We start from the raw sequence: 24,076 nt of genomic DNA on the forward strand, positions 1-24,076 counted from the left end.
CCAAGAGGATTTGCTTCACAACCTCCACAGGGACTGAGGTTATGCTGACTGGCCTGTAGTCACCTGGATCCTCCTTCTTGCCCTTCTTGAGGATGTGTGTGATGTTCGCCTTCTTCCAGTCACTGGGAACCTCCCCCAGCTGCCACGGCCTTTTGAAGATGATAGGGAGCAGCTTTGCAATGACATTGCCCAGCCTCTTCAGCACCCTTGGATGCATCCTACCTGGTCCCGTGGACTTGTGTATGTTTAATTGGCTCAAGTGATTCTTAACTCCTTTCTTTACTGTGGGTACTGCTTCACACCCACAGACTTTGCTAGCAGGCTCAGGGACCTGGGAACCACAAAGGCAAGCCCTACTGGTTGAAAAGGGAGGCCAAAAAAAGGCATTGAGTATCTCTGCCTTTTCCACATCCCTTGTCACTAGGTCCCTTGCCGCACCGAGCAGTCGGCCTGCGCTTTTGCTACCAGTGTACTTACAGAAACCTCTCATGTTGTCCTTCACCTCCCTCGCTAGTCTCAACTCCAGCTGAACTTTGGCTTTCCTCACTCTGTTCCTTCATGCATGGGCTCTATTCCTCCCACACAGCCTCTCCCTGATTCCACCTCCTGTGCACTTCCTTTTCATGTTTGAGCTCAGTCAGAAGCTCCCCGTTCATCCGTGCTGGCCTGTTGCCATGCTCAACTTTCTGCAGATGGGAATGGACCGTTCTTGTGCTCCGAGAAAAATGTCTTGAAGATCAACCAGCCCTCCGGGGTCCCTCTGCCCTCCAGGGTAGTTTCCTGTGGGCAAATGAACAGGCACAGATCTGCCCTTCTGAAGTGCAGGTTTGTAATTCTGTTGTTCATCTTGCTCACTCTTCTCAAGGTCTTAAACTTCAGTCACCTGGTTGCTGCAGCCAAGGCTGCCTCATCCTTTATGTCTTAATCATCTTCTACTTCAATCCATGGAAAATGAGAGCCAAAGTCTACATTGATGTTTAACTGTCTAGAAAATACTTGCTTGTTAATCAGTAAAATGAGGTAATTTTGTAACTAACACAGATTTCACATAGCTGCTTTTATAAATGAAAACCAGGCAATTTTAAATGATGATGCAACATGATGAAACTAGGCTGACTTGCAAAAAAAAAAAAAAAAGAAAAAAAGAAAAAAGGGGAAAAAAAACCCCTCTAAAAAAAAAAAAAAACCCCAACCCTCTAAAAGACAAGATCTCATACCAGAGCCCTACTTTAAGCCAGCAGAAGTCCTAGTAGTCCACAAGCGGCATATGCCGCAAAGTGTAGCAAATACGAAGCAAGCTGCTATATAGTACTCTGTATGACATGATGCAGCATTCCATTTCAGCTGGGAAAGGAATCACCCACCACTGTATCTATAGGTTTTCACATGATGTCTACTCACACGAAAAGGTATTTTTAAAATCAGCAGCAGCATACATCATTAGGGGTACAGAACTTACCCATTTTACATGCACAAAACAAGCCTGCATAACAGCAAGCAAATCTAAGTCCATCCTTCTTCTCCTAAGTGATCATTGTTTTACTTTTAGAATTTATGCCTCTTGGCAGAAGGGGGAGAAGAGTTGCTTTGGTTTTTTAACTAAAAAGCCTTTCAAGGATAAAGTGCAAAAGCCGACGTTACATTTGGCTTCTTGGAAAAGGAAGGAAATTGGATCTTAATTTCAATTAAAATAAAGTATAGATGATGCGGTAAAGAACACTTTCTGTTGTAACTTACCTACACTTCTATCTATAACTGCACAACTTCACAATTTGCCTGGGAGAGAGAGATTTATTAGCACAGATTATGCTCTAAATACCATTCTATAGCCACTTAAAACTTATTTCCTGATGCAGACATATTAAAGTACACAAGTTAACTGTTATGCCTACTTCATGCATAAAGTAGGATTACACAAATCAAGTTCTATGTCACTGTTAAAAGAATCTCTCCAGCAGGGAAGTAAAACACAACTTACAACTACTAGGCGTTTCATGTATATATAAAGAACACTTCATACCTATTTACATATTTAAAAAAATTTAAGAGAGGCTTCAGTAAAACCTCTGTTAAATACAAATTATTTCAGAGAAACCTCATGGAGAGATATTTGTTTTGAATGAGTGCAGGTGTCAAAGTACTACTCCTTTCAAATATATTGAGAAAGCAAGAAGTATCATAATTGTTCAATACAAAGAAAAGACAACAATTATATTATAGTTGACAAATGGGGAAAGCATGCACTCATTTTTGCCAAGAGTTATCTTGCCAGCTGCTTAGAGCAAACATTATCCATTTCAGTTCTTCCACAGCCTTGCAGCAATGGTGAACTACTGCTGAATTAAGACCCAGCTGGTCTCAGGTGGAAGCACTCCTGGAGAGACCTGACAGATCCAGACTGTGGGAACTGGCTTAACAGCTGACTGTGCAAGATGTACTAAGGATAGAGTATGGGTGGGACTGTTCAAAAGTCAGGGCACAATAAAGTGTGTTGTGAAGATTCTCCATGGGAACAAAACCTTCCTTTCTCAAAAAGATGGAGGAAAGTTTTCTGGCCTTTAGAACACATGGCTTCCTCAGCAACAAGAAAACACATCAAAGCAACATAAGAAACTATTAATGGAATTTGAGAGGACAATTATGCTTTCACTTGATCTTTTACCAAAAATATTTTAGAGGGCTGGAAGTAAGGTATATTTACAACGCTTCTGTAGATTAACTAGTCTTCCATAACAATCCGGTATAGAACCACAAAAATTTGTTTAAAATTTAACACATAGTAACATCAAAACAAACAAATGTTTCCATGGAGACAACTACCTAAATAAATGCTCACAATGGATCCAAGGCGTGACGTCACCCAGGCCTGCCTGCAACCATAGTAACATGCCAGTGTAAACAGAAATATTTTTATTTTTCTATCTAATAATGTCATAGAATTAGCAGTTTTATGGCAGTGCTTAAGCCATATTCTTGCAGTGCTGAGTGGTAACACTTCTAAAATAAGAGCAGAGGTATTTATATCAGGGCTATTACTATTACCATATTAACTACATACAACAAGTGGAGTATGTGTATGGCATAGCTAACATATCCAATTTCCCAGAGCAGTTGTTGACCCCAATAAACAAAGAAATTTAAGTTCCTAAGGCAACATGCCAGAATGCTGGTCAGAGATCAGTAACATCTATTCTTCTTGGGTATTCTGCTTTCCTTAATACAAAAACCCTGAAGTTCTTAGACTGTTGTGTCTCACTGTCTTGCTGGATTAAGAAGAAGAATGCAGCCACATGTTGCTTTTCATACCAAATGCAGAACACTTCTGTGTCCTTCTCCTGTGTCACCAATGTGCTTGCTTTCTCCAAGGCAACACGATTCACTAAACCCATATTTTCACTCTGCAAGCACAATACAAGACACAGCTTACAAACTTTTGCAACTCTGGAAGAGTAACATAAAAGATACAGTCAGTTAATGAGGAAAATTTCCAAGAAGGAAGGAAATTGTTTCAGCTACTGAAGAGATACCCATGGAATTCCCATTCTCATGAAAACCATTCATTTTCAAATACTATTGCATGTCTGCAAGTTGTATGTCTCTAAATTCAGCAGACCCAGATTGCATTATCACCCTTAAATAGTGAAATATAAAAGAAAGATGTCTCTATAAGGTTCAGATAGTATGCAAAAAATGAATGCTTGGAACGATTGAATATTACTAAAGATATTTATAGTTAGCAGATATTTTAGCAGAAGCCTGAGCTACAGGGAAACTGAAGTTATTATCATTACAAAAATGGTGAAATACTATTTTTGGTCCTGTCATGAAAATTTCACATGCAGTAATGCATGAAAACTTTCCTTCTCATAGAATATGATTGTGACTTATCCTTGTCTTCAAGTATGGCAGTGAATTTAGGGACCAGTTAAAAAAATTACTTCCTACAAAGTATTTTCAGGCTTCTTTTTTTTAAACAATGACATGAGCAGGTTTTTCAGAGAAGGAGGTGCTTCATTTTTGCCATTTAAAGAGAAAAAGCTATCCTGATACCAGTTAACAAGAGATTTTTATGTAACTTTAAGCAAGGAGCTAGCTTTGAAATGAAAATTTACTCTGCAACCATAGTGTTACTATTGTATGCAGTCCAATGAACATATGAAGAAAAAGAGTCCAACATCTCAAGTTTTGACTGTGAAACTATAAAATACAGTAAGGAGAGCTTACTACCTAATTGCATTTACAGTTATGTACACTTTTGTTGGTTTTGCTGCATTTTTAATATATTTCATCCAGTATGATATTGTAAAACTTTGTAACTCACTCTTTACAATTTCTTTTGCTTTTCCAGGTGCAACATGCATAGAAAGGTATGAAATGTCTTTATTATATGTTTTTATAACCTAAAAAAAATTTTTAAAATTTACTTTTCTACCTACTACAGAAACAGCAGTCTATCCCAACTATATTAATGCAATCCAAATATTTGGCGTAAATGTAGGTGGTTCTCCTCTAATCTCTAGGGATGCAACATACAAATATTCATACACGTGGCTACTCTCACAAGTGGGCTTTGGCTTTTCATTTCAAGTAATTCCATTGCTGCTTAATTTTTAGTATTTTCTGAGCTGAGAATAGAAAGGTTTTAAAATAGAAAAGCAAAAAATAGAAGGCAGAAAAAGACGTCTATTAAATCAATTTTTTTAAACACACAACAACTTATATTACAATCCACCAAATTGGAAGTATTTGTGAGACCCTTAAGAACCTACAAATAACTGTTAAACAAAAATACTTTGGGGAAGGGGGGGAGATCACCCAATTTACATCTTTTCTTACCAAATAATGCAATTCTAGCAATTCTTCTTTCATGTCTACTACTGTGCATTCTTTGCATTAGACCATTCCTCCTTCTGATCCTAAAGTACATACAAATGTGCTTACATGAAGGCCTTCAGTGGACCTTTTATGAAAGATAAATAGACAAATTACACTTCAGGCTGACCTGACATCCTCATGCAAAAGGAAATCAGCATTCTACACTTATTTTCTTATTTGTAACAACGGTTCATCAGAATTTCCTCAACCTTTATAGCAATACAAACTTAACTTTAAATTAACTAATCTCTGAAAGACAGACATGTAGTCCCAGCTTTGAAGAAATATCATGGACTATTCAAAACTTTCAGAAGTTTTGTTCACCTGGTGTCCTGGTTTTGGCTGGGATAGAGTTAATTTTCTTTCTAGTAGCTGGTATAGTGTTATGGTTTGGGTTCAGTATGAGAAGAATGTTGATAACATGCTGATGTTTTCAGTGGTTGCTAAGTAGTGTTTACACTAAGTCAAGGATTTTTCAGCTTCTCATGCCCAGCCAGCAAGAAGGCTGGAGGGGCACAAGAAGCTGGGAGGGGACACAGCCAGGACAGCTGACCCAAACTGGCCAAAGGGATATTCCATACCATGTGACGTCATGCCCAGTATATAAACTGGGCGGAGTTGGCCTGGGGGGATTGCTGCTTGGGAACTAACTGGGCATCGGTCAGCGAGTGGTGAGCAATTGCACTGTGCATCACTTGTTTTGTATCTTTCATTTCTTTTATTAGTATTATTGTCATTTTATTATTGTTATTATTAATTATCATTATCCTTATTATTTTCTTCCTTTCTGTCCTATTAAACTGTTCTTATCTCAATCCATGAGTTTTACTTTTTTTCCCCCTGATTCTCTCCCCCACCCCACTGGGTGGGAGGGGAGTGAGTGAGCGGCTGCGTGGTGCTTAGTTGCTGGCTGGGGTTAAACCATGACACATGGTTTGGCGGAGATGGGGAGGGGGGTGTTAAGTCTGCAAAAATGTTCCTTACTTCTCATGATTGAACTGATAAAATCTCTCCTGCAGCAGAGAAAGTTACCAATCAGAGAATAAAACACTATCTTTCAGTAGCTCTTAGGTAAACATATCTGTTACTAATTTCCCTGTTACTTTACCCCAACTATCAGCAATGCATAGTTCCTACCTATTTTGCCAGTATCTGTAGCAGAACAATAAATGAAGCCTGGGAAAGTTAGCAAGATGACAAACATGGGCTTTATACATAGACATATTAATTCATAAATCCAAAGAACAATTCTACTAGATTAATTATTTTCTAGTGTTTGAACAACGTGCCATTGTCATATACTGTAAGTATAGCTGGCTAGAAAACAAACCCTGCTAAACACAGTAGCTTCCCAGTGATAGACCCAACAGAAAACCTCTCTGGAGTTCTACCACAATGCTAGATGGCAACTGTAGTTGGGTATGACAAACATCTCTTCTTATCTTTGGGGGTGTTCCTGGCCAGACTACAAGTGTCAAGATCCACCAGCCCCATCTCACTGAACCACTACGGCTGACTATAAGCATCCCAGGCCAAAGTCCATCTTGTGAGACGCAGTCTAGCTAAAGAACCCAAAACCAACAGTGAAGTACAGAGCCTCCTGATACCCATAAGCATAATTCTCACTGAGGCATGGAAACAGTACTCTGCACTTTCTGGGGAGCTGGATATTCTTTTATAGTGTTTAATGTTTTTCGTTCAACGCAGATGGGGAAAAACTTGGGTTGTCAAAAAACCTTAGTGCTCTGCTGGGAAAAAGCTGCTTGTAAAATGGAAATGAGTAAGAATTTATTTTGTGAATATGCCTGTTTTGATGCATCACCAAATCCATCATTATCCTTTAGCTTAGGGTTAAATGCGAAGCAAAAGAGAAAGCAAGGAAAAGCAGTTGTCTGAACATGCCAAAGAAACCCTGTATACCCAGCCTATGCATAAGCCTTCTAAGTTACAGCATATTACTGACACTTGAGTAACTACAGCCATTAAATCTTCCCTTGTTAAAACTTAAAATACTATATGTTAAATAAATGTGATCTAGACTAAAAAGAATTGCTGACATATGCTGTCAAAAATAAAAATGTAAAAAAACCCCAACACTTAAGAAAATGTGGAAGTATACCTATTGAAAGCATGCACATGAAAAACCAGACCTTTCCAATAAAGATAGCAAATCTCAGCTATTTTAAGTTTCCCCATCTGCCATTTAAGCAGTATTAATTTAAAAATAAAATCATTTTAAAAGAGAAGAATATATAAGATACATGTTTATGTACATGTATAGGTGAGGAATGAGCAAGTAATTAATAAACAATTAAGACAAAAATGCTTTTGCATTTGATGCAGTTATCTTCCAAACTATTAAATACTAGATAGAGAGAGGAAAAGATGGCATGCTTCTTCCAAAAGAAATGTCAACACTTCACAGCAGTCACAGGAGAAAGGTCTGAGAAACTGCTGAACAGGCACCTCCCCACAGAGGCAGAGACAAGAACCCCTGAGCTGAGCTGAGACTGCTGAACAACTGCAAGGGTATATGCTGATATTCCCCTTGAACCTCAGGTCCCCGCCACCTCATGACTTATTCCAGAAGAACAGGACTGGATTCCTTCTACCCCAGCAGGCACCAAAACTACACCTCTTTGTATCTGCTAATGTTGCACAATTGTTTATGCCATATCATGGGCTTGTCCTATTGCTAACTTGCCCAGATACTGACATGAGAAAGTAGACATGAGAAAGTAGCGCTAAGATTATTTCCTGTGATGATAGATACAGAGAATTTTTTAAGTCAATGAAAACCAAAGAAAATTTTACAATAAATGCCAGCATTGTCTATCATAGATCAAGAAAGAAAAAAACAACCCTACAACCTAAATATCCATTTCAAATAAGCTAGTTCACTGATGGTATACCTAACTCTGGCAACACAACTTTCAAAAAAATACAAGTAGGGACTCAAAGAGAAAGTGGACTGATACAAGAACAAGAGTGTTGGAGTGTGCATATATAGTGTTTTCAATTGCCTAGATAAAATCCCTGAGGAGAAAAGAAACAAAGAGAGAAAGAAATCAAGTAAGTAATGTCATTCTAACTGTGCATGTTACACTGGACAACCTTTCAAGATCAAGGGCCTTTTCTGCTCTGCCTTTCTATGCTTTGAGGCACTCTGAAGGGTCAATGCTTGTCAGAAGTCTTCCCAGCTACCCTTGTAAAGCAACTTGGTTTGCATGTCCTCCCCAGCATTACACCACAGTAGTTGAGAGCATAAGCCAAATAAATGTTCCTGCAAGCTACAAGTACAATTAAGGAACCTTCCTTAAAGCATGTTCCTCAACACAATGAGGTGTGAGTCAATTTAAACAGTTACTGTGGTAACAAAAAGCAGAGAAGACAAGGCTATCAGGTCAGATACCAGGGGGAGGAGGAAGGTGAAAATGACCCAATTCTACACATAAAGCAAGAACAAAAATATTATTTGGGGCTTCATACAGAATATGGCGGAACAGTTGAATGTCTTCCCTTGGATTTGACAAGTTTCTGGATCAAGCCTGCCTATGTTTTCAACTGGGGGAGAAAGTTTCACTAAAGTTTCACTCAAGTCTGCTCACAAGAATAAACTAGGACCACTGAGATAATCCTAACCAATTAATCACAGCCATGGGTCTGTATCACAAATTCACCATCAGTTTGGCATGTCCCCACACTTTAAACTTGAGTAGGTGTTGTGCTGGACATCAGGACTGTTAGAATAATGGCTTTTAGCGTATATCGCACCTTAGCCTCAGTCCTCTGAGGATGATCTTTGGCAAGATGTAAAACTACATCCTGACTTCATTCAGATATCCTTCAGGAAACATTCACATCATTTACTGCAGCCAAACAAACAAACAAACAAAACGTTTCTTGGAATAGCCTACATTTGTCCTGATCACATCATACCTCTTCCTACAGCATAACACCTGTGACACTGAAGTCAGTTTAAGATAGCAGGACATAGCAGGACAGAAGCTGAAAGCTGTATCTTCAGACAAGGCAACACAGTTTCACAAAGGACCAAGAGAGATCAGTTGTGACAAAGATATATAATGCCTCACAACATCTGTAAGCAACAGAAGATAAATTTAGATTATATCTGTAAAACATGTTGGGGAGACAAGGAAATGATGGCAGAAAGGTACTTACTTGATTTTACTGAAGACAATGTCAACATCTGTGATTGTCACATTCTTCCCATCTATCACATGACAGTCCTTACATAGCTTTGACCAGTTCTTCCCATGCATTTCTTTTCCTGTGGCTCTTGTATCACCATGGATGGCAAATTTTCTAAAGGCCTCTTCCAGAGCACTTATTTCTCCTGCCATAGCTCCCTCATGGGAGCTGTTTGAATCATAGGATAATCGTTTTGCTGCTCGGTCCTTTGCTGGATCTGAAGGAGACTTTGGAGGAGTCTTATTCACAGGTTTGGTCGACTTCGCTTTATTGTCAGCCATTGTGCTACAAAGAAGAGGAGGGTAAACTCATTACATTAATTTGCACTAGTTTACCTTCTGTTAAGCTACAGGCTACAGTCCACGTCACAACGTATGAAGAGTAAGCGGTCTATAAAGTTAGCAAGAACTCAGCGCCCTCCACCATCAAACAGTCTATACATAGAACTATGTAACTCTCTGCCCATCTAGAAAAAAATTCTAGCATATTTAAAAAAAAAAAAAAAAGGCAGGGAAAGAACATTCCAAAATGAGGCACAGACCTAGTTTCACCACCATTACATCAGCCAACACAAGAACACTTAGTGTTTCTTTTAAAAAAAAAAAAGGCAATCACCACAGTCACTCTACTGATCTGAATAAAAGTATGCCCTTTTATTGTAGGCATTACTACCTACTTTTATCTCTGAAGGAAAAATAAACAGCCCTTTATTTTCTGGACTGTGGCTTTTTAATTATTTTTTATTGAAAAGTGAAATATTTTGAAAGTGCAGCAAAAATATTGATGTTATAACCCTTATGTTATATAATGTAAGGGCTAACAAGTAAGGAAGCCTCAGAAATACTCAGACAAGTCTCTCTTGTTAACAAAACCATTCATTTCTCAAGTTGATGCCCAAAGAACTGTAGCTGTAGAATTCATTTGGAATAAACACATCCATGATGCAGGAGCACTGAGAAGGGCTGTAATTACTGCAGAGAACAACATTCAGGCTACCCTATGTTCACATAGGATAGGTTTGCCTTTTAAAAGAAACCTTAAGCTGAGTAACAGAACACTAAAGTTATTTTCAGGTGTCTTCACAAAGAAAAAAACCCTAACATGCCAGAAGCATCCCATAGAAGCCTTTGCCTTCTGCCCATCCACCCTTAGCTTGGCAGAAGTAAGAAGCACTGAAAAGCCTAGTGATAGGGTGCACTGTGTGCCTGTTCCAAAAGCTACATGTAGACGTGTTGCCCAGACTCACATCTGTGGTGCTGCTACAAATTTTAACCCATAAAGAAGTGCTTCAGGTATCAGAACTTTGGCAAATACTGGATAAGGGCTGGAAAGCCCACCATACTTACGTTGTCCATTCCTCTAAAGTCACAGCTGTACATGGTATGTGACTAACATATGCAAAGATTGGTATGTATTTCTAGTTAAGGTTTTATTTCTGCATCAGATAGAAAGTTCTTTTGGGCTTATATACTGTACTTCGATACAAACTCCTCAGCAATGGAAACAATTCTAAAATTCTACCTCTTCTGATATTGCTTAACCTGTCACTTGAACAGCCAAGGCATACCCTTTCCTGCATGCTGCAACTAACCATAACTACCTGCTGTGCAGTAGTTATTGGCTTCATGATTAGAAACAACCTTTTAATAAAAATTTTGTCCTTTACACTTCAGCAAATGCAGCATGGCCAAAGCACTACTGTCTGTTTTGAAAACATTCCAGTAAATGCTTAAAAACCTTGTTACATCTTAAGCCTGGGGATCTTTCTGTTTTGTTTACACTGTCAGCACAAGTTTTGGCCAACAAACCAAAATGCTAAATTAAAATTAATATGACAGGAATTTACTAACTGTAGCCAGAGAGTTATATGTGCACCTACAAAATAAAAACAAAAGCACAGAGGGGGAAAAAAGAGTTTGAAAACTGAAAGTTCATTAAAAAGTTAAAAATGTAACCAATTCCCATTTCTATTTCCTTTGCACCCTGCCTGCTCTCCAAAGAACAGCAATTTTACCTCAATAAACTTTTCTGAAAGTCTCCCAACACTGAAACTCCAAAACAATAAGCACCCACAGTAAATTGTGAGCTACTACAAGTATCACAGATGCATACATTTCTACCAAAAGAGTGTCTAGATCATTCTAAACTATCTGATTCACCAGGCTACGCACATTCTTTTGTGACCAAAACAGTGGTGAGAGAACATAAGAAAACAAAAACACTGCTGGCACAATCTATGCAAAAGAGAATTACATTAAAAATCAGATCATGAAGATCTATGATCTACCTCCACCTTCAAGGAAGCTAGACTTCCAAAAGCAGAAGTTTCTTCCAAGCTTGCACCATTTCAAATCCACCAGAGCTGGAAACTAGAACCAGAAATTTTCCAAGCTAACACTAACTGGCAAAAGACAGACAGAAAGACAGAACACATCAGCAAAAAGCAAAGTCTGTATTTTAATGTCTGTATAGGATATTAAAAACCAAAGGTACCTCCATAAGCAAGTAACAGGACAAAACAAGGTGGAGATCTGCTATAGTAAGGTATGTACAGCTCAAATCATTTTGCAATTTTATCTTGTGCCAAACAAACCTTCCAAGAGATCTTCAGGGACAGCCCCCTCTTGCTCTTGACAGAATTGCTAAGAAGCTATAATCAGTGTGAATATCCTTGAAAGGTACAATTGCACAGTTTACAAACTATAAGCAAGAAAACATCTGTGCCACACTGTCTCATCTGAAATTAGAAAAAAATAACCACATGCCTACATTTTTAAGTATCTCCTCAACAAAATCTTTCTTTAGCCAGTGTCAGTGCCTTGCTGGCCAACTTTGCCTAATCCCATGTCACCCATAACCGTAACTCAACTTTGCACAGCCCAGCAGAAATGTGTTTTAAAAAGCAACTAGTGATTTCAAATCATGAGCTGAAACTCACACTTGAAAAGGTTCTAATTTTCTGAATCATGTGATTTTTAAAATGACTACATTATTTTTGTCCATACTGCTGTCTTACACCGTCTTCCATATGATAGCTATACCTATTGAAAATATTTTTTACTTACTTTCACTTGCTAATAAATTAAAAGTTTATAAATTTGGTATAGGAAAAATGCTTAAAGGAACATATTTGGCCTTGAGAAAGATAGTTCACTTCTAGACTTAGTTCTCTCAGACATCTATAAATGAACTTTATATTGGGGTGTTCTTAGTAATTCTGGGCCAGGGGGAACAGGACACACACTACAGAAAAAGGTTTCAGTTTTGAATGGTGAAATTTGGTATGCAAAGCAGACTCATTTCAAAGAAATCCTCACTATCTAAAGCAGAAGGTCAAGGAAAGATTAAAACTAGGGCTCTGCTGTGGTTGCCAAAAATTGTCATGGATACTCCTTTTCTTGCTGAACCATAATTAACAGTTTACTTGTTAAAATCCCACTTAATAGCATGAAGTTTACTAAAAGGAAGCCACCCAGTTTATGAAAATACTGACCTAGCCTCAACTTCAAATTTTGTTTCTTAACACTACACACAACACACTCTGAAGAGAAATATATTCATTAATATACTATATTAGAAGGTAAAGAATTGCACAACACAGGATATGAAATCAGATTTTTAATGGGCTCAGCTCCTTTAACTTCTTTTAATGATTAGAGATGAGGAAGGAGATCATGCCTTGTTGAAGAAATGATCTCTCAAAGTGAAGTATAGAATAACCCGTTTGCCAAAAATTCAAGATCAAATGCAGGTTTGAGTCTTCCTTACCCTTTTTACCCCTGGACAAAGGGATCAGAAGGTGCTTTCCAGCTTCTGCTAGAAGTAAAGTTTAGCAGTAATTTGGGGAGGGGCCACAGTAGGGCAATAGGTGGAAGCGACAAAAGAAAGTGACTACTCTAAAATACCAATTCTAAAATTCGGTAAAACAAAATTAAGCCACTGTTCAAAAGCATGAGCTGTGTAGATGCCGACTATAACAATTACAGCTAACCAAAGAAACACCTTTCATCACCATCCAAAAAGTCTAATACGCACACAGTTAGACAATACTACATTTCCAGAGCCAGGAGAGGGAAGGAAGGTCGGACTAGCCACCGATCCCATCCTCTCCAAATACTGCTGGCTCTAACCTAGCAGGTCCACATCACCAGAAGAAGCCATACAAGACATTAAGAAAGAGGTATAAGCAGATGCTAGAGTTCAGAAGGCTTTGTGAAAGAACAACTGTCCCAAAAAACTGGAGTTCCAGAAATCCACAAAATATTTAGACAACTAGGTGCTGTGTTATGAGCTGCTATAGTCTGTGCCATGTGATACTCCTTTAGTGTCATGAAAAAACAGTTCTTGTCCCTTCTCTCACTCTGCAATAGGTAAACAATACAGCACATTATACAGAGATATCTATACAGAGATTAAGCCAGGGATCAAACTGACTGAGGTCATGACTAACTCATGCTAAAATAGACTGAAAGTGCAGATCTGTGCTCTCAGCACATGCCTAACCCATTAGAAAAAGTTTTCTCATATCATCAAACTTCCTTTCAGCCAGAGACTACAATACATACTCATCTGCAGACAGACAGCTGGGAGAACGCCCCTAGATAAAGTCACGTATTAATCTGGATTCTTCCAAAAATGAGGGGACAAGCAGCTATTGTTTCTGTGAATTCCAGTTGCTGATTCTCTATAGCTGCATGAATACCAGGTACATAGAAGTAAGCCCAAAGCCTCAGTACTGACCAACTGTCAGCTCTACTGAAAGATTTATACTGATTTACACTCTTTCACTTCCCCACATCCTCTCCAGGTGTCAACACATTGCAGGAATTCTGGTACAGCTTTGATTTAGATTTGGGGGAAATACTTTTAGAAGTAATCCATCTCTCAGCACCAATAAGGAAGACCTGAAGATTTACCAAAACCCAGAGTACAACAATTTCAGCAGGTTATGCAACTCCATGGAATATGCAAGTATCCTACCTGGTCAGAATTCCCTGCGGCACCTTCCCTGCCCTGTCCTTGAGAACTAATGCATGGCTAATCTGCTCAAGAAGTGCAGACAGCTTAGTATTTGTAATAGAAGTTAGCATCGCTGCCATGTCACAGGCAGGGAAACCAAAGCAGAGTGATGAAGAAACATGTCTGTTATGCTGCCGGAGTTCAGAACATCATGAGGACCCTGTGTCCCGTACTCTACACTGCTTTAATTATCAGGCCACATAAAGCAGGTACGTGACTGTATGAGGTGCTCTGAAGAACCTACGTTCTCTGACTCCATGGAGGAAATACAAATACAGTCCCACTAGCTGCAGATGTATTAACTCAGTTTACGATCTCCACATCAAAAAATGCTTTTCAAAAAGAAAAAAAAAAAAAATCAACAGGAAACTATCAAAAGTGTGAATGCCCAGCTTTTTGGGCTATACCATGTACTTTCTCATCTGCTTTGTCTAGCTTGCCTCTAGCATGCTAGGAATGTTCTGTCCCAATGTAAGTTGAATTGCTTTCATTCGCAGCAAGTATTACAAAACCAGTTTTTAATGGAAGTCTTCTTGGAGCATTAACTGCCACAGAAATTAGTAAGAGTGTATTTTCTAAGCACAAAAGACTAGAACATTACAGTAGATACTTATTACAGACTCAGCTACAATCCAGTTAATAGAAAAGGCAGCTTATTTTAAAACCGTTTGTTCTTTGGAATATTTACCAACCAAGAATTGGCTAAAACAAAGTCAAAAGTCCTGTGAACTAAGGAAAACTTCCAGCTCAAACTTTTTAATGGCAGAAAGCATTCAAGCATCAAGCAGACCTCTGTTCAGGAGACTGCTGAGATTGATGAATTTGGAGAAAAGTTTCAATAGCACAATGGCACAGCTGCAATACAATAATGGTATTACTAAAATCTACACTTTCCTGTAATGCTCGCCTTTGCATATGCCAACCTTATTTCTCACACACAACACCTAGCTCCATTGCAACTTGCAACACAACTCCACAAGACCCCAAAGTTATGTTTACACTGAACATCAGGGTCATCCTCTAACTAAAATCCAAAGTCTGCAGTGCAAATCCCTCACCTTGAGGCCAAAGACAGTAACTTGGATAAAACAGCCCTAAAGTGGAATATATGCTCAAGTTCTCAATCTTAGCCCTGATCCCTCCCCTAAGTTCTTAACCCCTTCTACCATATGCCCCAGACAACTAAGCAGCAAAAATCTACAAACTCTGTCCTTGACTTCCTTCTCTCCTGCAATTCCTTTTTCTGCTGTTTTAAGGCATAGTCCAAGGTTCTGCTTTGCTTACGGTCACACCATAGAGCTTTGGCCACAAGGTAGAGTGGAGATGGTACCCTAACTGTACCCTAAATATCCACCAAGATATAATCCAAAACAGAGATTCCCCAGACAGTCTTTCTGCAACCTCCTCGCCACCCAGCAATTACGTTGTATGTGTTGTCTCCATGATCTGTTAAGTGAGAAGGGCAAGTAGGTAATCCACAGCACAAACCCTAGACTTATAAGCAAAGATACTGTTCTACTACCTGCAAAATGGCACCAGCAGGTTAAAAAAAAAAAAAAATCTTTCAAACACTCTATTCCATTTTTGCTGTTCCTTAAGCCAAGTATGAGTGTGTGGGCTTCCCAACACTCTTGCTCTTTGTAACAGGTATTCAGACCAAAAAATTCCCTAGCTCATGGGCGAATTTCATCTAACTGATCTTCCTTGCATCCTCACCTTCCAAAGGGGGGAAAATATAACAGATTAATCTGCAAAAGCATCTATACATCTATTTAGTTGGCCAAGAAAAGTAGGATTCTACATTCAGACAGATAGCCTCTCTCATGCATGTGATCACATCAGACATTTGAACAAATGCTCAAGAAAACAGTAGCCAGGAATCTACCAATTTTATTGAGAACTAGAAATAGAGCAGGGGGAAAGGAGAGAGATGGCAGACCCCTTGCAATGCAGTTAGCCAGCAAGTTGAGCTAAGTCTGGTATTACATAAAGATTTGAAGAACTGTATGTTGCTAACATTTTTACTTCTGTTTTAACCTCACAATAAGCTTCCTATTTCTGTGCCATTGTCTTATAAATGCATCAGCCTCGACCTCTCCACACCTACATTCTTAGCTCCTCAGCCTAGCCAAACTACCAGCCTTCCTAAAGATATTTCTTAGATGGTCTTAAACCTGAAAGGTCATTGGCTTTTAGAAAACAGGCATGCTACAGAGAATTCTGCCCACAGGCACATAACCTAGTAGTTTTATGTTGTTACCTGTTTTTACCTTCCATTCTCCTGCTAATGCTTCCTGCACATCAAGTGTTGGTAAGCATGCAATTGCTTAAGGTGTAATTTTTATCAGAACAGGTTTCTGCACTGTTGGTAAAACTTGTCCACTGCACCACAAATAGTTGCCATCCAAAATTTAAGACCTTCCAGTCAATCCAAGCAAAAAAGAAAGCAACTTTTCAACAAGCATGAGAGGTGCTATTTTTATGAGTGAATTGGATTCATAACATTACCAAACTGTGCAAGGCATTTGAATTTGTCTGACTGCATCTGTTTTATTTTAGTACTTGATCTATCTTCCCCATGTTTTAAAAATGTTACAGAATTGCAGTTCAAGGGAATTCTCATTTATTTTCTGTCTGTAATTATTTATGCCAAATAAAAACAGCAGAGACAAAGCACAGCAGATGAAATCTTTTTCCCACATTTTTGCATAAACATTCAAGCTGAGGGAAGGGATAAACAACTGGAGAAATGCAACATCCTCCTAATAAAATGCAATGCTCCAGACAATGCTCTTAAAGCTTCCCTTAAGCTTCCTTCACAGCTACCAGTAGGAACCAGAGTTAAACCATTTCTCTTCTGAATTCTTCTCTGGGCATATTTCTCCACACGTGATGCTCAAGTGAATGAGAGCCATCCATTTTCCCTGGCATGTAACACAGAAGGAAAATGAGCAGAGAACACTGCAGACCAACCAGAGCTAACACAACTCTTATCTATATTTAAACCCATCTTTACCTAAAGAAAATTAAATCCTTTCACAGGCTTTATGAGGAACTTCACGACTGAACCTCGAGTTCTCTTAACAATATACACGTATCTAGCACTACGGACAAGGGCAAGGCGCGCTAAATCATACAGCTACATTTAAGTCCTTCAGCAGAACACACACAGAGGAACAAAAAAGGTGGTTACTCAAGTTGTCCAATGTTTCTCCTTGGCAAAACGGTATTTCAGACTGTGATGAAGTTACATATGCCGTTAAAGGGACAACCTTAGAAAGCACATTATCAAGCACAGAGATTATTTTGACTGCTGACAAATGGCTGTTACTGTTCTATTTCTAAAAACTATTGCTATCTGCCTACATAGTTACTGCTACAATATCCCTTATATGTAAAACTAAGTTTAGTTCTTCGGAAATTACATTCCTCCATTCCAAAGAAGCACTTCATAAAATATCACCTCTTTATATATGTATAAATGAAGCACCTATACACAGACACACATACCTTTATCAGCATTAGTTCTATTAGAACTTTTTTCTTTTAAATGACACGTTCACCTGACAATACTTAAAACTACACAAAAACTCTTTATCTAACTAACTAACTCTTAACTAGCTCTACAATATACTGTAATACCACCATGTCACTTACACAAGGTTTCAACTATGAAGGCAAAAGCATAAATGCAGGCATCCACCACACATCTATGTACTGGTGAACTCTTAGCACGTTTTGTTTTTTTTTTCCATTATGTGACTATCCCATTTGAGGATTCCACTTACTAAGTATCCATCCTGAGCTCTGCTGGGCTGCTGTCGTTGGTAGATGAAGAAATAATCTGGACACAAATACCCTGCAATTCCACACACAGGCAAGGATACAAGCCAGTGTCTAGAACAGCCCTCACAGAAGAAAGTAAGACACTGGTTAAAGCACACGAAAAGAGGAGCCTCAACTGTTTAGAAGAGGTACTTTTCCATGGTGTATCAAAAAGACTTGGGAATCACAGATCCAAAAAGGCTGCAAGACAACAGCTGCTCTCTGCAGTAGTTAGTCAGACAATTAATTTACAGCTCCAAATAACATGCTGGGCATATCATCACTTTAGGATTAGTTAAGTACAGGTTCCCTGACTTGTACCATTACAACTGTAGTTTGCTTAGCCTCATTTCTTCATACACCATACATGGTACCCTCCCAGCACTTCCATCCAGAGCAGACTACTAATCTGGACTTCTGCAGTATTTCTGCAAAAGCCATGAGTAATGAGGATCCAGTTCATGAAAGGAGATTGGAGATTGTACAGCAAGGAGATCACTTCGAACACCAGTAAGATGGGGGGGCTTTGTGTACCACCTACAGGTAAAAATATCAAGAGAACCAAGTTGATGCTATTGACAGGGATAGAATTAGATCAAAGAAAAACTGAGCTAATGGAGGCTTACAGGCCTTGAAAGCACTGTAAGATTTAATACTCACAAAGCATCATCTCTGATAAAAGAACTGGAGATGGTGTAAGAGCTACAAAATCATGAGACAAGATGTTTTACCACGAGAGACTTAAAGAATTCCACCAATGTAATTTGTCAGGTGATTGCAGTCACTTGAGTGAGGTATCCAAATACCTTTGTAAAGAAACCACATCACATACTAAATGGCTCTTTACTGCCAAAGTTATCAATAAACTCAACAGCTGAAAACTCAGGCTACACCAAAGCAAATTAGAAATAAGAATTCCTTAGGGAGAGAAAATCAACCATTGGAAATAGTAAAGGTAACGTCTTAGAATAGCTGCAAACACTTCACATGCTGACATCTGCACATTAGACTTTATTTAATACAGAAGATACACTTAGTCAAGCATCTCTGAAAGACGGACTTTTATCAGATGTATGTTACTGGTCTCAGATAACTAGCTGAAAATAACTAATCCATGAGTCAGATTAGAATGTCTAAAGATCCCTTATATTCTTAAATTCTGCTGCTTCAGTTTTGTCTGAATCCAAAAAAATAAATTAACCTTTAAGTACAGATTTTTTTCAACTACCCACAGCTCAGAACAAAATAAGAGGGGAATACTTCCCTTCTAAATCGTCAATAAGTTCTTTCACATCTATAAGCTCCTGTAAGATGAACCGTTCAGGTATTGGTCCTTCCGACAGTGAAATCGGATGAGACAGGCAGACACATATTTGTCTTTAATTTAAAAATAAGCAGTCATCAACAACAAAAGAACGCTTTTGTGAGCAAGACGTCTTAGCATTTGAATTTCCATTGCAAGAATTTTCTTAGCGCTGATCCAATAGAACACCATTCCTCAACTGTGCATTTAAGAACTTGTTTGAACTAGGACCGCATCCCTCAGAGGTTCAAGCAAAAACTGTTACATCCTTGATTTTTTTTTAAGTTTCTCTGTGCTCATTTTACCAAATGCTCCAATATTTGAACACTGACACACAAGCATATTCTTAAGATTAGCCAAACTGGGCAAGGATTAACTTCATAAGATTATTTAAGACAGCTGTACTGCAGATTCATTTTTATCTTTTCATCTGCCCCATAATGCATTGAAGCTTTGGTGTGTATACTCTTGGTTTTCGATCCATGACAAGTTTAGATCACACACTCAGGACACTCTGAGGCAGGGGAAAGCTGAGGAGGAAAAGAAAAAGAAGAGGGAACCTTAAGACAACTGGCAAGAGTAAGAACCTAGGCTTCTACGACATCTGCCTTAGAGTCCTGACACAGTTCAGTTTGCTCCTGCTAAGAGGGAATCTTAATTGCCCACCCACTACACGTAACACCTAACAATAGAGAAAAACTTCCAATTTGTTTTGATGGACATACACTGCGAGCCAAGAAAAATGACCAGCACAAAATCAGTCTGTTCTGCTCTGTCAGCACTTGAGATGAACACCCAGCCACAAAAAGCGTCCTGAAACCTGAACAGACTGTGCGTACTTGCCCTGTACCCCATGTACAGGCCCTGTGTACTTAAAGACCTTATTTATACTGGGGTATTTTACCAATAACATCCTCTCAACGTACAGTGACTTTCACTACTATTTCCAAGTATTCCAATAACCAGACTGCATTGCAATGGGAAATTCTTATAGCACTTTATGTATGGGCAACTTGGGATGGGCAGGCTGATGCATTCCCTAAGAAATTTCTTTCTGCTGAAGGTGTATTTGTTACTAAGTATTTTCTGTGGGTTTGGGCACATGAGGGAGATAAGAGGAAGAAAGAGCTATATTGAAAATACTGGGGAAAAGGCAATTTGATTTTTCCTGCCTAACACTTTGATTTTGAAATGAAAACTCCATTTCAAAATTTTAAAAAATTACCTTAAATTTAAAGAATGGTAAAAATTAAGCAGCCTGAAGATGAAATGTTTCATATTGGGTCAATGCAGGATTTTTTAATTTTATTTCAACTTTCGGCATTTAGTCAAGTTAAATACATTTAAAAAAACCCCAAAACCAAGCTATTATTCACATGTCCCAAGAGTGTCCTTTGATACCAGAACTTCCCTCAGAGAACTGTGTGAGTCTTACATTAAGTTCTACAATTTCCCTTGCTCTAACATACGAGAAAGAGAAAATACATAGCTGGATAATGCACATACATGTACCGATGTATTCTTCTTAAAAACAGCTGCATTCCCTGTTTTGTACCCGTTACAGTGGTCTTATTCTGTATTTTGGATCATAATATTTTGGGGGCCAGACCCAAGTTTTTGTTCCATGGTTATATTGCACCTAACACATTAGTTAATGTCCCTGTTCACAGCTCCCAGACACTATGGCAGTACAAACAGCAAGCAAAATATTTCTTTTCAGCTAACTGGCAGAGGCACCTAAAAGCACTTATGCCCATAACAGTCATGCCAGTATGGCAGAGAAACACTAAGGGTGAAAATTATATACCTGCATTTAATTTCAGTTACGCACAGCACAAAAAAGGTTTTTGGAGGGAGAAAAAACCCCAGTTTGTTGCTCGTTGAAAAGAGTCCATTTCATTTATGCAAGGGCTGCAAGCAGTATGCATGTACAAATAGAAAGGACATGACATCATTGAGTGACTACACCACAGGAAAGACTGCTCTTGTTAAACATTTTTCTTCATGCAGTGATACAGGCTTGTGAATACAGTCACATTCGCATACTGAAGACTTACATAATCAAAGTATGCAAAGACAGAAAAAATCTGATATTATTTTTATTTGCATCTTAGCTTATCAACTGAGAGCAAGTCATCAAGTTTAAACATTGGAAGGTTTATTCTCTAAAGCATTCTGAGATATATTAAGTACAAGTAATTGCCTCTACTTATAATCAGAATACACAAATCTTAACATAAATTGATATAACTGCCTGCCTCCCTCCTTAAAAGAGCCGCTTTTTTTTTTTTTTCTTTTTTTCCAAATTAAGCTCGAGGTACAAGAAGTAAAATTAACTCCTATCATACAGCTACCTACAGAAAGTAATTGGAATTAATATACCTACTATAAAAAAGTAAATAAGACAACATTATTTTTCATCACAGTCAATCCACAGTTTAAACCGGGCACAGAAACAACTACTTGCTGGATGTGTATTTCCATTTATAAAGATCTTTTCTTACATTTACAAGGGTCAAGTGCAAGCACTGCAGGAGATTCCTATGTGAACTTTATCTGCAATTTGATCCTTGCATGGCATGCTGTCTAAGCATTACACTGTACTATGATTTAATACTGAACATACACTTCAGCAGTTACAAATGATGGACTATTTAAAGGCATATGACTGTGACCCAGAGAGGTACAAAAGCATTCAAAACAGCATTTTATTTTGGTTTTGGGAGGGGTGATGTTGAGTTGGGGTAGGGCCTGTAAAAAACATAATTTGAAAAAGAAATGGCTCATTGCTAAAGGATTAAAGAAATGGCCATTGACATTTTAAGAATGAATAAATTGTATACATTCAATAAACAGTCATGCTATTTTAAGCCTGAGACTATGAAAGCGTATAGGTATCTCTCTGTTCCCCCCCCCCCAGGTCTTCACAGCACCAGAGGAAGAAAAAAACCCAAACCTTAATGTTCCATTAACACGCTAACACTCACCAACCTTCTAGAGCATGCTATTTAATGATACTAGTTGAGAAAGCAGTGTGAAGGCTCAGTAAAAGTCAGTGAAAACCATCTGGTATCATTTGTTTCATTTCAGGCTGGGGGTTGGTTTTGCCCCTCCTTTTCTTTTCAAATAAACATAAGCAGTTATGCAATCCTCTGTAAAATCTGAAATAATTCCCCCCCACACCCCTTAACCTGCGCACGTAGACCCTGCGAAACAAGAATAGGAAAATGGTTTGTCAGCAGCATCTACTGCAAGATTCAAAGCTGTCAACGTTGAAGACACACACTTTCCACCTTGTAGCACACGCCCAGGTAGAAGAATTTCACCCAGGTACAAGAGCTTGTACGCAGGATTGAATAAATACTTGCAGCTGCTGCTGATGGGGGGGTGGGGGGGGTGGGCTGGGTGTATTTGTTTTCAAGCAAATTCTGGGGTCGCAGATTAATGCGTGGGATTTTGGTCTCGTCCCGGTTTCGAGCCTGGACCACTGACCGTACTTGGCTCGATACCTGCGGTCCCCAAACAGCCTCCCACACCTGACGCTGGTTTTCAGGGAGGACGCCATCTCGGAGACGAAGCCCCTTCGGCTGACGCTTGGGCATTTAAAATAAAAAAAAAAAAAAAAAAAAAAAAAAAGGCGAATCGTCTTTACCCATCGATCTCCATAAAAGGGGACCGCTGGCTCTGCAGGAGAGCGCGAAGCAGCAGCCGCAGCGGCTGAGCCTTTGTTGTCGCCTCTCGATAAACAGCACGACATTTTGGAAGGGGGAGGGGGGTGCGCAAGGTGGATTTTCCCCCCTCCAGCTCCTCAGGCAGAGCCGGGCTTCCCAGCCGCCCTCAGGCAGCATCGCCCATCCACCGACCCGCCGGTGCAGCGCCGGCAGGAGCCGGGGGGGGGGGGGGGGGGGGCAGCCCACCCGCCTCACACACAGGTTACGGCCGCGCGTCCCCTCCCCGGTGGCGGCGGGCGATGCGGCTGCTGCCGGGGCCCTTCCCGAAGGGACGGGCAAAGGGGAGCGGCTTTCCCCGACCCTCCCTTCCCCGGGGGCTCTGGCAGAAGAAAGGGGGGGGGGCGGACAGCGAGGGGTTAATCCTGCGGAGGAAAGCCGCCGCGCCCGCAGCCCCCCGCCTCACGTTAACGGCAGGGCGGGGAGGCGCCAGCCCCCTCACCTTGCGCTTTCCTTCACCGAATAGAAATCCATTAGCCAGCGCGCTAAAAAGGAGGGAACCCTCCCCACACACACACACACACTAAAAAGAGGGGCTCGCCCCGCGAGAGGCGCCCACTCACCGCCGAGCTCCGGAGGGGCGGCCGGTCAGCCGCCAAAACCCAACCTGTCCCTCGCCCGCGTCTCCCGCCGCTCTCGGCAGCCCCTGTCAAGCCGGCGCGGCGGCGGCGGCGGCTCTCACGGCAGGCACCGCCCTCGCTGCCCGGGCATTGGCGAGCGGCCGGCGCCGCCCCCACGCCATAGGCCGGGCGGGCTGTCCGGCAGGCGGCCGCTCCCGCCCCCTCCCCTCCTCAGCGGAGCCTGAGGTAATGTGTTAGCGCAGGGGGGGGCCGCTGCCGCCGTTGCTGCCTTAAATGGCCGGTTACGGCCGGCGGTGCTTCTGCCCGCTCCTGCCCGGCAGCAGGTGGGCAGGGGAAGGGGCAGGTGGAGGGGAGGCTCCGGGGGGCGACGCGGGGAGGGCCGGCCGGCCACCCCACCGAGCCCCGGCTAGCGCGGGCGTCGAGGCCCCGTCCAGCAGCAGCTTCCGCCATCTCGAGCATCCTATTCCCCCTTCCCGAGGGAGAAGGGGAGACCGAGGGGCAGCGCAGGCCTCTGCGTCCCGCCGGGCTCTGGC

At 40.4% G+C, this 24,076-nt stretch overlaps 1 protein-coding gene across 1 annotated transcript in view; it reads right to left on the reverse strand.

Annotated features, from left to right (window-relative positions):
- TPPP (tubulin polymerization promoting protein) overlaps positions 1 to 23,635 on the reverse strand; it is a 69,948-nt gene extending 46,313 nt beyond the window's left edge. The window contains exons 1-2 of the mRNA XM_052797645.1: positions 23,526 to 23,635; positions 9,058 to 9,372 (exon numbers count right to left, since the gene is read on the reverse strand). Of these exons, the coding sequence (XP_052653605.1) occupies positions 9,058 to 9,368 (311 nt within the window). The 5' untranslated portion in view covers positions 9,369 to 9,372; positions 23,526 to 23,635. The remainder of the gene's footprint in view (positions 1 to 9,057; positions 9,373 to 23,525) is intronic.
- Between the last annotated feature and the right edge of the window lie 441 nt (positions 23,636 to 24,076).

The sequence above is a fragment of the Harpia harpyja genome, chromosome 1 (assembly GCF_026419915.1).
Source record: "Harpia harpyja isolate bHarHar1 chromosome 1, bHarHar1 primary haplotype, whole genome shotgun sequence".
Taxonomy (NCBI): Eukaryota; Metazoa; Chordata; class Aves; order Accipitriformes; family Accipitridae; genus Harpia; species Harpia harpyja.